The following is a 14,685-nucleotide window of genomic DNA, read 5'->3' as shown; positions in this document are numbered from 1 at the left end:
CACTTCCTTCATCTTTGAGACAGCTACAGGACACGATGAGCAAGGGTCGTGCAACTAGACCAACTAGACAGTCGGGCCCACAGACTATAACAATTACATTTAGAAGAAAGGCCCATTTGATGACTCCTATGTGTCAGGATACGAGGAACCCATTTTAAATTTGGGTTTGGGGGGAAGCCTCCTGAGGTAGCACTCTGGTACAAAACAACACTCTGACGTCAGCCATCCCAAGGCAGCTGCCATGGACCTGTGACACAGCAGGGCCACTCAGTTCTTGTGTTGGGCTGCAGGTACCAAGGCCTCAAGGAGAGCTGTTTCCCTGCCCTGCTGGACCAGTTTGCCTCGTCCCACCAATGCAACACCTACTGTGAGATGCTGCAGCTGAAGCCCCTCAAGGGCCCTGAGGCTGCCAACCCCCAAGCCAAGTCCAAAGGCTCCAAGAGTCCATCAGCTGGCAGGAAAGGCTCCCAGCTGAGTCCCCAGCCACAGAAGAAAGGCGTTCCCAGTCCTCAGGGTTCCCGGAAGAGTGCTCCAAGCTTCAAGGCCACACCTCCGGCAGTCACTGTTCAGTTAGTAGGACAGGCCCCCACCCAAGAGGGGAACTCTAAGGCCCAGGGCATGCGGTAGCCCCCTTGGGAGGCTGGGGGGCCTCTACCTGAGAGTAGACCAACAGGAAGCAGCTTGAACCAGATGGAGACGATTTCACTTCAGGACTAAACAGAGAAGGTGCCCAAAGCAGCTACCCCTTGGGGACCTCTCTCAGTAACTTCACCTCATTGAAAGGCTTTGGGCATGGTACAGGACCTCTTGGCCTCGTCCAGTGCCATGACTGCCCAGTCTCCCAGGCCTCACGTGGGTGGTGGCCTCGGCCCTCATTGAAGTTTACACTTACCACTGCTGGAGGCTCCCTGAGTCCTCTGCATGAGCTCTGCACTCTTGGCCCAAGCCCCACACAAGCAAATGTTGCTCTCTGGGGCCTGCGGGCCAGCATTTACCTTTTCACTCCTGCTTGCCCTGGCTCTCTCCCTGTCCTCAGGGCACTAGACTGCCTGGGGGGTCTAGCCTTGTGACTCTCAGGGTTTCTCCTGCCAGCTTTGCCTCACTCAGCACAGCTCATCCTGCTACTAACCTGTCCCGAGTCCAGATGAGGCCCAGGGCCCTTCTGGAGCCGCCCACCGTGTCTTTGCAGTGTTTCTATTTGCTCTTGTTTTGTTTTTTTTGATGGTATACGTTCTTGTCACTCTGGCACTCGCTTCTTTCCCATGCTCCCTTGCTCATCTCCTCTCCCCAGGCTTTGAACCCATTGCAGTCTGCTGCCTGCCCTTCGCTAGCTTTTGCTTGTTCCTTTGTCCAAGGGCTCCTTCCGTCCTGACCTCGCACCCTCCCCACCAATGGCTAGGGGAGGAACAGCCTCTCTGGCTTCACTCCACCGCAACGCACTCTGCCCTGGTTCTCCTGGGTTCTCTGCTCAGGAGGAGGGAGGTAGCATGAGGGCATGTGAACAGCTGGAGGCAGAGGGATGGCTTTGACTTGGAGGCACCTTGTGCTCTGTTCTGAATGCAGTGAGGTTGCAGTCAATGTCACATCTCTGTCCTAAAGCAGTGGAAGACGGGGCTCTTCCTCCTAAGGCAGGGGACATGGTGTTCCAGGAGGGTCGCGATCTTCTGTGTGCTTGGGTAGAGAAGGATGTCTCTGAACCTACCTCCAACCATTTGCTCTTGATCCTGGGGCTCAACTCCAGATTCTCGGGTGTGGGTTCCCAGGGAATTTCTGTGCTGGGTCCAGCCCCCCTGGGTCTTTCTAGACATCCCTCCTTGAGACCCAGGATGGGATAGGTCTGGATCTAGCCTGCCCGCCCTCCCCCCTCCCCTTGTTAAGCAATAAAAGGCAGCAACTGTGTGTCCTGTTTGTTGCCCTCATCTGGTGTGAGCATCGATTATGAAGGGTCAAGCAGTCTCTCTGGTGTCCCTGGGCCTGTAGCAAAATGGATCTGATTTGGCTCCTAGCCTGATTTGGGTTCGGTCATCTGTGGCCACAGTTGGACAGTCAGTGCTACAAATGGAGCTCATGGCTCCTGCCCCGCAGCGGGTGTCCGGGACTCAATCCCTTCGGGACTGAGCCTTCATTTGGAAGAGGAACCGGAAGGAAGGGATCCGAGAAGAAGAGCAGAGCTAGGGGCTCAGCAGAAACTTCACCTCTGCCGCTTCCACCAGTGCGAGGAGCCCAGTAGCACAGCATCTGCCTTTCTCCTACTCTCTGGTCCTTTCCTCCTCCTCAGCAAAATCTCATGACCTGCCCCACCCAGCCCTGGCCCCGCCCCACCCTGCTCTGCCCCCACCCAGGCCTTTCCTCAGCTGACGCTTCCCTTTCCATGGGGACGCTTGTAACATCTCTACCTCCTCCCTGCTCAGGTGACTCCTCACTTTTTCTTCTTACCCGGTGTGTCCCAGTTCTAGCAGCCTGCACATCCAGTAGGAGCTGGGTCATCTCATATGCATTTATTCATTCATCAGACGGGTACTAAACGCCTATTGTATGCCAGACCTAGACTGGCGGCTTTGGAAAGGCAACATGCATCACTTTGGGAGAGATGTGTATCTTTCAGGATGTGGATTTTAAGCAACAGAAATTATAATTTGGACCAACTTAGTGGAGAAAATGGCTGTGGGAAGGATATTGGAGTAGATCACTCACAGAACCAAACAGTAGATCAATTAGCTTTGGGAAAGGAAGGAGCCTGGGCAGTTCCCAGTAGCTGCTCCCTTTATCCCCAATAGTTTCCTCCACCAAAATTCAAATTCTAGCCTGGGACCCAGGGACTCACAGGGTGGGAGAGAGGTGGCATTCCAAAAGTTGGGGATTATTTTCGAAACAGCATCTCAGGTAGCCCAGGCTGGCTTCAAACTCACTATCTGTAGTAGTTGAGAGGCAGGCCCCGGCGTTCTGTTCCCGCACCCACATTCAGTCAAAACCCAGTTCCCTGCTTAGAGAGGGACAGGCTCAGTACCCAACTACCAACCCTGAGTCTATTGATGAGGCTGCCATTGTCAAAGCCGGGTGCCGCTAGCTATGGCTTTTCTGTTTAATCATAATCCCACCTTGAAATTCTGCATTCCGTGAACTGGCAAGATAAACCAAATTCAACCGTAATTATAGAACCTCCTGGATTTTGGCCTCTTGAGTTCAGCTGGAGTATGTATGTATGGCCCCTTAGGAGTCTTGTCTGTGTGACAGGACCTTCTGCCGGACACGGCAATGCCAGAAACTCTCCGTCCTGTCATGTGGCAACAAGTTTTCTTTCTCCTAGAGAGTTCCGGCCAGCTGTATCCATAACCTCTTTTCACGGGTTGCCCAGGGGTCTAAGGACCCTGAATGGTGGCTGCCTTGGCTTTGAGTTGAGTTACTGCATCTTTGAGGGTGGATATCTATCTCTCTTGGGGCCCTAGAGGGGAGCCAGAGAGCTGCTTCTCAAAAGGGTAATTCTTGTTGACTAGAACATCATTTGGTTCCATAGTCTGGACTCTACCATATTTTTCTTGCTCGGGCTTAACAGTGAGCCCTCTCTCACTGCCCATCACGAGCCCCATGTAATTCCCTAGTGTGCTACAGATAAACACCTCCGCACTGTTGGATCTGGCAGCCTGGTGGCAGAACCAGTTAGATCAGTAGCTCTCCCGGCTGGAGAGCTTTCAGCTTGATTTAGGCCCAGCCAGGAGCTGCCAACCTTCTAGACTGATCAGTCAAGAAACCTTAATAGCAAGGAGTTTGACTCATAGCACAAAGGGAGTTAAAAAAAAAAAAAAAAAAGATCTCAACAGACCCATTTTCTACCAGAACTTTCTCAAGGAGTGTGTGCTGTTTGCATTTTCAAATCCTATATTATCTCTCTCTCTCTCTCTCTATCTCTCAATCTCTCTCTCTCAATCTCAATCTCTCTCTCTCTCTCTCTCTCTCTCTATCTCTATCTCTCAATCTCTCTCTCTCAATCTCTCTCTCTCTCTCTCTCTCTCTCATGCACACACACACACACACACAGAGTGTATTATTATATACCATATTAAGGCACCCAGGGAAACTGCTGCTCCCCCTGACATACAGACCACAGACGTAACACATCTCTTGAAGGAGGTTGGAAGGAACCCTCACAGTATGCATCTGGTTGTAAGAATAAGGGCTTCCTTCAAAGAGGTATCTGGTTGCCTGATTTCCTCTGCAGGTAAAGTCTAGAAATTGAGTAGGAGAGCTTGACTTTTTTTACCGTGGCAGCTGAGACTGGCCTATTGGTCCAATCATACGCCTTTACATAGGTAACACTTGGGGGCTGCCTGACCTTTTCCCACTCCTAGGACGGACTCAGCCATTGATAAACCACAGCTACACCCAAGTCTGTTAGTCATCTGCCCAACTCTGCTTCTGCCATGCTGCGCGAGGGGGCAGCCCTGCTAGCCACTACTCCAGGGGAAGCCCGCAGAGCCTCCCCACTCCTCACAGATGGGGGGGGGGCGTCCATCTTCTTTGTTCTTCCTGAAGACAGGCAGGTGGGGATGGATGCAAGCCAGGGACCCAATAAAACATTTTTGTCTTCTGTAATCTTAGGACTTCTGTTTTTCTTTTTCTTTTTTTTTTAAGATTTATTTATTTATTATGTATACAACATTCCTTCCATGTGTGCCTGCAGGCCAGAAAAGGGCACCAGACCTCATTATAGATGGCTATGAGCCACCATGTGGTTGCTGAGAATTGAACTCAGGACCTCTGGAAGAGCAGCTAGTGCTCTTAGCCACTGAGCCATCTCTCCAGCCCACAGGACTTCTGTTTTTCTTGTGTTGGTCTTTGTGTTTTTTGTGTCCCAGCTTGGCCCCATCCCCTATACTCGAATGGCTCTTCCGTCCCAGCCTCCCAAGTCCCTGGGACGATAGGCACACGTAAGTACAGCAGCTCTTTTGGTCTTTGATGTGACCTAGCATAGGCCAATATTTGTCCCAGATTCACACTACTCAAAAATGGGGGAAACTGCCAGGGTCTGTGAGGTTCTATACCGGATGAAGCAGCTATGGTGAGTGTGTGCACCAGCAAACACGACCTGCGCCGGAATTGTGCGGCCCATCTTCCTGAGCAACATCGCACCAGTGTCTGCTCACCAAACAGTGTGTTTCCTCTATTCTGTGTGGTTTCCTCTGGGCACAGTCTCTTCTTTCCCTCATGAGACGCTGCTTCTGATCCTGCAGCTGCAGAGGGTGGACTTGGCTCGTTGGCAGAACCGCAGCATAGCGTCAGCAAAGGGAGGCTGTCTCCTGCCAGGGCACCAAGGAAATATTCCTGTCAGTTTGTGTTTGGAGCGCTCTGAGTGCTGCCAGGCGAGGCAGCATTTCAACTAGGGGCGGATTTCCAATTTTGCCGAATAGACATCTGGGTTTATTTTTAAGCCCAATCAATGGGTGCAAGCCGCACGATCTCCACAGAACCACAGCAAGGCTCCTTCTTTCACTCCTGTGGAGGGGGAGAGAAGCTACACCCATAAAGTCTTGCTAACATGACTGCCCAAATGTGAGCTGAACAAATGGGCCACCAAAAGATGTGTCAAACTGGACGGGGGAAAAGCCTGTGAGATCTCAGCTCTTCACAAAGAACCATAGGCAACCGGGGAGAGCTGAGATGCAGAGAGGTGGCCCTCCCTAGGGAAGAGCACACCAATCGGTTGTCTAGTGCCTACTGGTCAGCCCTAAAAACAAACCTACAAGGAACACTATGTGGACATGCAGGTTATATTTAGGAATATGCATGCAATAACAATGAGAAAAGAAGGCATGATTTGGAGGAGAATGGGGAGGGGTGCATACATGGGAGGGCTTGGATGGGGGAAAGGAGAGGGAGGGATGTTGTGATTACATTATAATCTCAAAAACAAGTTGGGTGTGGCCAAAGCACCACCTGGAACCCCAGTGCTGGGTGGTGGGAGACAGAGACAGGAATCACTGGGGCTCCTTAGTTTCTAGCCTAGTTCCTGGTGTGGTGAGAGCCCTGTAACAAAGGGGGTGATGGAGCAGGACGCCCAGCAGCAACCTCTGGCCTCTGCATGCATGTGCACACGTGCACACATGTATGTGCAATTCCGCCTCCCCAGAAACCCAACCCCCACCCCCATAGATCCAAAATTAAGAGCGTTCTCTTGTGGAGACTGCTGAGTCACCTTCTGTGGCTTTGTGGTTGCCACCATCTCTGGACAGGAGGTGCTTCTTACTGGTACTAAAGGTCCTGGGGCCAATAGAGTTTAGGGTAGTCTTCCTTCCTTCCTTCTTTCCTTCCTTCCTTCCTTCCTTCCTTCCTTCCTTCCTTCCTTCCTTCCTTCTTCTCTCTCTCTCTCTCTCTCTCTCTCTCTCTCTCTCTCTCTCTCTCTCTCTCTCTCTCTCTTTCTTTCTTTCTTTCTTTCTTTCTTTCTTCTGTGTGTAACAGCCCTGGAACTAGCTCTTGTAGACCAGGTTGGCCTCGAACCTACAGAGATCCGCCTACCTCTGCCTCCCAGCACTCAGGAGGCAGAGGCAAGCAGATCTCTGAATTCTAGGTCATCCTGGTCTACAAAGTGAATTCCAGGACAGTCAGGGCTTCAGAGGAACCCTTTATTAAAAACCCCCAGTAAATAACAAGAACTACAATAACAATGTAACACACCCAGACCCATAATGGAATATGTCCCCATTAATTCAAGAAGCTGACAATTCTGGCCAAATTAAACGCCCTGGTTGCATGCTAAACCTCTTCAGTTTCTCATTTCTGATAAAGATTCTGACTGGAACAGACCAACTCAGGTCCTCCCTGGGATTGCTGAGGCAGGTAGGCTATCGGTGGGGAACAGATCTCTCCCAGCTTCCTGCTCCTGGGGAGCCAGAACGGTCAAACAATTGGTTGCCACTTATCTAGGCTGCTGCTGTACAACCCAAGACCTCTTTTGTGGAACCTACCCTCCATGGGCTGTGGTGGGGTAGGTGGCCGCTCACAGCTGCTCTCCTCTGAACCAACAGGAAACAAAGTTACCTGGGAGGCAACATCAGGGCCTCCTCTCCTGCTGGCCCACGGCCCACAGAGGATTTGGCAGGCTGCAGGACATGCTCCTCATTTCCCCTGTGCAGCTGAGCAGAAGCAGGCTCCAGCTGTACAGGCCTTAGACCTGGCAGCCACTGCTCTGCACTGTTCTCTCGGGGACCCGAGGGTCACGGGGGTCATCCAGGCAGACCGTGTTCTTGGAGTAGTTGGGCTCTTACTCAGGGTGTTGGGCTGGCTGCCTGGTACAGTCATCCCTCACAGAATTCACACTGGGGCTCACTTGGAAAGTCATCCAGGGACACAATGTCCTTCGCGGTACAGATCATGAGCAGAGACTGTATGTATTTCACAATGGAGGAGTTCAAGTTTGGGCCAGAATCCATTCTGGCCACCGAGCAGTGGACAAAATGGAAACAATGCTTAGATACCGTTTTAGGGTTTCTATTGCTGTGAAAGACACCGTGACCATGGCAACGCTTATAAAGGAAAACATTCAATTGGGATGGTTCGCTTACAGGTCAGAGGTTCAGTCCATTATCATCATGGTCCAACATGTCAGCATGAAGGCAGAGATGGTGCTGGAAATGTAGCTGAGGGGGGCTGGAGATCCAGATGGCTCAGAGGTTAAGAGCTCTGCCTGCTCTTCCAGAGGAGCTGAGTTCAATTCCCAGCAACCATCTGTAATGGCTCACAGCCATCTGTAATGAGATCTGGTCCCTCTTCTGGTGTGTGGGCATACATGCCGGCAGCACATTGTATGCATAATAAATAAATAAATCTTTAAAAAAGAAAAAGAAAAGTAGCTGAGGGTCCTAATCTTGCAGGCAACTGGCAGTGGACTGCCTCATTGGGCATGGTTTGAGCATTTGTGACACAGCAAAGCCCGCCCCCATAGTGACACACTTCCTCCAACAAGGTCACACCCACTCCAACAAAGCTGCACCTCCTAATAGTGCCTTTTTCTTTTGTAGTTTTTTTCTTCACTTTTTTGGCTCTTTACTCTTTTGGGGGACCTGCCACCCAGCTCCCAAATAAACACATGAAGATTTATTCATTCTTTTGAATGCCTGGTCTTAGTTTGGCTTATTTCTAGCCAGCTTTTCTTAACTTACATTAACCCATCTACCTTTGGCCTCTGGGTTTTTTCCTTTTCTTACTTCTGTATCTCTTACTTCCACTCTTACTCTGTGGCTGGCTGGGCGGCTGGTCCCTTCTTTTCTCACTCCTTGATCCCTCTTGCTTTCTTATCCCTCTTTTCCTCCTTCTATTTATTCTCTCTCCCTGCCAGCCCCACCTATCCCTCTCCTGCCCAGCTATTGGCCATTCAGCTCTTTATTAGACCAATCATACGTTTTAAACAGGCAAAGTGACACAGCTTCACAGAGTCAAACAAATGCAAGATAAAAGAATACAGCACATCTTTGCATCTCATTAAAACAAATGTTCCACAGCACAAACAAATGTAACACATCTTTACTATTCTACCACACTCTTTGGGGGCCATTTTCTTTCAAATCACCACAGATTCCTCAAGAGCAAACACAGATTCCTAAATCCCAACATGGGGTGCAGCTGCACGGTCAGTTCACCTCAGGTTGTTTCTCCCCCTTATGGTACTGGCTCCCCGCCACACCTCTGTGGAGGACAGCTGGAAAGAAGACAGGCAGAGCCTACTTCACAGTCTTTGTGACTGGATTCTCTGAGACAGTGCAGACAGAGCTCTGTGACCTCCCTGGTTGTCAGTTGCTTTCATTCTCTGCTCTGTTGGCTCTTTGCATTTTTACTCTTTGGGGGGGCCTGCCACCCAGTTCCCAAATCATGACACAAGGAGGCTTATTCTTTTGGGGGGCGGGTATTTGGCTTACACTTCCATATCACACTGTTCATCATCCAAAGAAGTCAGGACAGGAACTCAAACAGGGTAAGAACTTAGAGGCAGGAGCTGAGGCAGAGGCCATGACGGTTGCTTCTTACCGGCTCGTTCTTCATGTTTTGCTCAGCCTGCATTATTACAGGGTGCAGGACCACCAGCCCAGGGATGGCACCACCTTCAGTGGGCGGGTCCTCTCCCATCAATCACTAGTTAAAAATATGTTCTAAAGGCTTACCTACACCTCAACTAGGTGTATCAGTCTTACTGATTTTCTCAAAGAACCAACCCTCTGTTTCACTGATTCTTTGTGTTACTGTTTTTTGTTTCTGACTTATTGATTACAGAGGCTTATTCTTCATTATAAATGCCTGGCCTTAGCTTGGCTTGTTTCTTGCCGACTTTTTTCTTTCTTTCTTTCTTTCTTTCTTTCTTTCTTTCTTTCTTTCTTTCTTCCTTCCTTCCTTCCTTCCTTCCTTCCTTCCTTCCTTCCTTCCTTCCTTTTTTTTCTGAACTTAAATTATCTCATCTACCTTTTGCCTCTGGGCTTTTTCCCCTTTTCTTCCTTCTGTATATCTTACTTTCTACTCTTACTCCATGGCTGGCAGAGTGGTTGGCCCCTAGTTCCCCCCATCCTTATTCTCTTGTTCTTTCTCCCCCCCTTCCTCATTTCTTCTCTTATTTATTCTCTCTGCCTGCCAGCCCCACCTATCCTTTCTCCTGCTTGCTATTGGCCATTCAGCTCTCTATTAGACCAACCAGGTGTTTTAGGCAAAGAATCACAGCCTCACAGATTTAAACGAATGCAACATAAAAAAAAATGTAACACATCTTTGAATCATCAAAACAAACATTCTACAGCATAAACAAATATAACATGTCTTAAAATAATATTCCACAATATTTCCAACTGCCCCCCCCCCCGACTCTGTGCCTCAAAGACATTTGACTTCCTGGGTGTGATCCCTGCTGGCCACTCTAACGCTGAGGGGATCAGCCTGGGAATGACTTGAGGCATCCTGGGATGTAGGAAGGGAGCAGGGTGCCAAGATGTCCAGGATGGGCCAGGGACAGCAAAGACAGCTGCCAGCTTGCCAGGGCCGGGCTCCCTGCCAAGCACTTGGTTTAATCCTCAAAGTTAGTTCCCACCCTCAGCAGTTCACAGATGAGGGGATATGTTAATTTCAGAGTTCAGGGTGAATCTAGATCTCTGGGCTCCAAGCTCAAGGTTCATCTTGTGGCGTGCAGCACATTAAATTCTTGTTGGAGGCCAGAGAGCCCTGAGGCTCCAACGTAGGGCAGAAAGGGCCAACGCACTGCTGGAGGTAGGCACCTCGGGCCTGCTTCTGGACACCGAGAGGAAGAAAAGGCAGAGGAAATGGGTTGGGGGCATGAAAGGAGCCACTGAAAAGGACAGAGGCATCAAAATGGATAAAATCCTTTCCCTTCATCGAGGCTGAGTATGGGTTCTGGTCCCATCCTGGTCTTGTTCAAGGTAAACATTTATTTTATGACCAAGGGGGTCCAGGGCCCAGAATGTGAGAATTGGATCTCTGTCAGACGAGCAAGCTTTGAAGACCCTGGGGTAGTAAGATTTCCTACTGGAAAATGAATAATATAAAATAGCATACAGTTAGGGGAAATAAGGGAATTTCTGCTCTCTGTATTCTTAACCTCCCCGTTTTATTCTGCACGTAGTGATTGCTGGTTAAAGGTCAGGTGTAGAATGCACACCTGTAATTCCAATACTGATGTGGAGGCAGATAGATTGGACATTTAAGGCCATCCTCAGCTACACAGCAGGTTCAAAGTCAGCCTGGACTAGATGAGACCCATTTCTCCAACCCCAATAGAAAAGGAAGTTTCCCAAGAGCAGTGGGTACTCCACTCCTCTTCATCTCTCCTTTTCCAGATGTCTGAAACAGCCAGTGGGTGCCTCTGTGTGAGGAGTATCTTTTGTGTATGTGTATGTGATACAGGGCATTAATTATTAAACAGATGTTATTAATCCCGTCGCGTAGGTTTAATGTTTAGTTTCAGGACTAAAGATGGAAGTGTTGTTTCTCAACTTGGCTTGTGTTGCTTGGATGGGAGGGAAGGAAGGAAGGAAGGAAGGGAGGGAGGGAGGGAGGGAGGGAGAGAGGGAGGGAAAGAAGGAAGGAAATGGTGGGATTCTGGTTTGCTTTCATGACTGTACGATGCTTAGACCATTTGTGACAGACACTGCTCCCTGTGTTTCCCAGTTTCGGAAGATGAGTTGCTGATCCTTGAGAAGAGGAAGCTGAGTGAGAGACAGCGTGTAAACAAATCACCAGAATGGCTGGCAGAGGAGCAGGGGAGAACGGGAACAACCAAGGTGGCTTCCTGGAGGAGGCAGCCAGAAGCAAGGCCGAGGAGAGGTCAGTGTGGGAAAGGACAACAGACAGAGGGCCTGGCCTTGAGTGGGCCTGGTTCCCCATCTCCTTTCCCCACCCCGAAACGGAGCTGGAGTCCCCGCCTCGGCTGTGGCCCTGGGCTCTGGGGAGGTCCAACCTACTGCAGCTTTGAACTCTGCCCAGGAACAGGTCAAAGCCCAGGCAGGTTGGCCCCAGCCCTCCCCACAGCCGCCTGTCCTTCAGCCAGCCTTCCCGACACTGCTTGCTCACAACAAACCCGTGAGTAGCCCAGGCTCCTCTCCCTCTCTCCGCAGCTGTGCGCCTGCCTGGGCGAGCCCAGGTAGCAGGCATCCCCAGCTCTTCAGACAAAGCTGCCCCCCCCCCTTGCGGGAGAATGTGTCTGGAGAGATCCACTTAACTATCAGGTGTTTGGACAGAGTAGGAGACCCTTAAGGCTCAAAGAAGAGAGGGAACTGCAATGGGGAAAAGCAGATTCAGGGGGCTCTTATTTTCAGATGAGCTAAAATCGAAAAGCAGTGTCACCAAAAAGGTGAATGTTGGGCTTGGAATGGGGAAGCCCAGGGGTAGGACTGGATTCAGCTATGTTTGCATCCAGGGGCTGGAACCATGTGTTCAGGATGGATGAAATGAACACTTCATTCACTGGCGATGGTTTTCACCTGTTGCAGGAAGCGATGGCCATTAGGGCCTCTTTTTGGGACAGTGCCCGTACCAGGTCCAGAAACCATTCCTTCTTTTCCTTCCTGGGACAGTTTACCATTTCTCCAAGAATACCCGGAACTTGCAAGGAGTTGCCTCTCAGAGGATCAGGCGTGAGGGCAGGAAGGGGTTCTCTCCCTCTCTCTGGTTCTTCTTGTCTCATTGGGCCCTCCCTTCAGCTTTGGAACCTTCCCGACTTCTTTGTGTTTCAGCTGAAGAGGCTGTCTCATGGCAGACGACACACCGAAGCAGAGAGAGTCCTTCTCTCTCACACCTGTGATGCACGGCCTGGAGAACATGGGGGCTGAGTTCTTGGAAAGGATGGTCTGTCCCCTCTCCCCATAGTGCCTCCTCGGCTTGACTGCCACTGATGGGTGGGAGGGCCTTGGTCTGCCTGCTTCCTTTCCTCTGCCCTGCTCACCTCACCCCCTCCCGGCACAGACCGCATCCTTGATTTCACTTCTCCACTGTGTCCTGAGTACCCACTGTGTGCTGCCCTGTCTGTCCTGACCCGAAAGGTCAGCAAAGGTCCCAGGAGGGGAGAACATCTGATCTACAAGAAGAGAGGGGCCAATGATAGAAGGGGGTGTCTGAGGGAGCCCCAGCTTACAAACAAGGCAGTCTTGCCTTGGTTCTCCAAAGGCCAAGCTGAGGACCACAGCTCCAACTGTGAAGCCTATTACAATACCCTCCATTGCCCCTCCCTTCCTAACCAGGCTCCCTCTCCTTTACTAAATGGCTTCCCACTCCCACAAATGACAACCTAGACAAGAGGTGCCCTGGAGTGATGTGGTGGGTGGAGCTGCCTGGGACTTTCCTTAGGTATTTCTTTCTGGCCTCCAGGAAGCCACGGTGTGTCTGTACATAGTAGATGCTCAATTCATGCCTACAGAGTAATTAAGTAGCCCCCATTTCCCATGGAGAAGTCCAGTCTCTACCTGTGTCCGCCTGTGAGGGTGCCCTGTGCATGCACAGGGCAGGAGACGGGCAAGTCTTTTCTATCTCCATGCCCTTCAAGTGTAGCTCTCTCCTGGTGGGAAGACTGGCCCTGACTGTACCTTGTTGGTTTTAGGAGGAAGGCCAGCTCCCCAGTAACTCAAGCCCTGTGGAGGATGGGGGCAACAAGAACCAAGTCGCATCAGAGCCCGGCTCCAGATGGTAGGTGATCTTAGCAAGAGACTCAGGTCACCAGGAAAAGAGAATCCAAGTCCATCCAAGGGAGGTCAAGGGGAAGTGAGGTTTGCAGGCCTCTGCCTCAGGGACCAGGCAGGGCTGGGTGCCCAGCTGCCTGTCTGGAAGCAGCCAGGACGTCGTGCCAGGAGGAAGCCCAATGCATGTGTGGGGCTTCTCAGGCCTCTCTGCCACCTCCTTCTGCTTTACTCTATTCAGTTGCGGAGCCATTTTGGGGACTCCAAGACTTAATCTGTAGTACTTCTGGCCTGGGCTAGACTTCCTGCTTTGCCCAGAGCAGAAGGGACCAACCCACAGGGTCTGGTTTGAGCCTAGAGGGTCCTGGGTGGCCAAATTCGGCTCTGAACAGAGCAGGAAGGACAGCCCAAGACAGGGTGTGGCAGTGAAGGGGTGGGATCCTCTTGTTTCTTGGGGGGGACTGGAGAAGATACCTTGTGCCCCCCCCCCAGGTGGGGAACTCTTGCAACAGCAGCAGAGGGTTGAATTTTATGAGCAACGAGGTGCTTGGCTAACCTAGAGGGCCCTAGAGGAGATTTGGGTAGCAGCTGTTCCTCCAGGGACAGACAAGTGACCAATTGACCAGAGGACTAGTGTCCATTCTGGATGCCCAAGGCAGTGAGGGCGGCTGACTGTATGTTTTTCCATGTCCTGTATCTGGAATAGGCACTGAGGACCCAGACAATAAATGTCCCTGTCCCAGGGGAACCGATACAGAGCTGAGAACCTCTCCGTCTCTCTTACTGAGCAGGGGGAAGCAGAGAGGAGGTTGGGCAGTCATGGCTGTGCTTTTCTGAGTGCTCCAAAACCTCTGCCTATGGGTTGGTTCCCTCCATCACCCAAGAGCAGGGGTGGCCTTGAGTGGCCCCAAGTCTCCATATGTGCAGAACCATGGCTTGTGTCTTTAGACTGTGGTGGCTTTTCAGCCTGGTTGGGTAGCAAGGCCAGCCTGGGCTTATCCCATGATTGCACTGGGCACACACCGGAGTAGCTTCTACCTGTGGGTTTGGGGGCTCTCTGGTGGGGCGGAAATTGGGGGCCACTTATGAACACTAGCGGTCCTCTCCTCAGGAGGAGTCTGCAGCTGACCGTGCGAGCGAGAAGCTTCTTCAGGGAGCACAAGCAGCTGTTTGGATGGATCCTCACAGGCCTGCTCTGTACCGGTGGGTGGGGACCCACTCTGCCTCATTGAGGGGACAGTCACTGCCCCTCTAGTCTCAACGTCACAAAGTGGGCTCATTCACTCACCCCATCAACCAATAAGGCTTGTGGAGCATCAGCTTGGCCAGCTCAAGATAGGAGCTCAGGTCTCCGTCAAGCCCAACTAGATCCTAGTCCCAAGTCCTTCCCCAAGAGCAATGGGGAGGACCATTGCTCATACAGGGCAACAAGCCACCTGGGAGGATGGTAGCCTTCAGGGCTATGGTCTTGGAACAGCTAGGTAGAGGGGAGGGTAACAAGGGCTGAGACCCTCCCATACCCCACCCCTCA

General features: G+C 51.2%; 2 protein-coding genes across 2 annotated transcripts in view; both read left to right on the top strand.

The window, feature by feature from the left end:
* Alpk3 (alpha kinase 3) overlaps positions 1–1,899 on the top strand; it is a 40,161-nt gene extending 38,262 nt beyond the window's left edge. Inside the window, exon 13 of the mRNA XM_050154079.1 lies at positions 291–1,899. Coding sequence (XP_050010036.1) covers positions 291–627 — 337 coding nt within the window. The 3' untranslated portion in view covers positions 628–1,899. The remainder of the gene's footprint in view (positions 1–290) is intronic.
* Positions 1,900–11,172: 9,273 nt separating this feature from the next.
* Positions 11,173–14,685, top strand: part of Slc28a1 (solute carrier family 28 member 1) — a 43,384-nt gene continuing 39,871 nt past the window's right edge. The window contains exons 1-4 of the mRNA XM_050154080.1: positions 11,173–11,310; positions 12,219–12,330; positions 13,079–13,164; positions 14,266–14,357. Of these exons, the coding sequence (XP_050010037.1) occupies positions 12,235–12,330; positions 13,079–13,164; positions 14,266–14,357 (274 nt within the window). The 5' untranslated portion in view covers positions 11,173–11,310; positions 12,219–12,234. The remainder of the gene's footprint in view (positions 11,311–12,218; positions 12,331–13,078; positions 13,165–14,265; positions 14,358–14,685) is intronic.

Source organism: Alexandromys fortis, unplaced genomic scaffold (assembly GCF_014885135.2).
Source record: "Alexandromys fortis isolate MF-2015 unplaced genomic scaffold, M_Fortis_MF-2015_v1.1 scaffold_86, whole genome shotgun sequence".
Classification (NCBI taxonomy): domain Eukaryota; kingdom Metazoa; phylum Chordata; class Mammalia; order Rodentia; family Cricetidae; genus Alexandromys; species Alexandromys fortis.
This window is presented reverse-complemented; position numbering and strand designations above follow the sequence as displayed.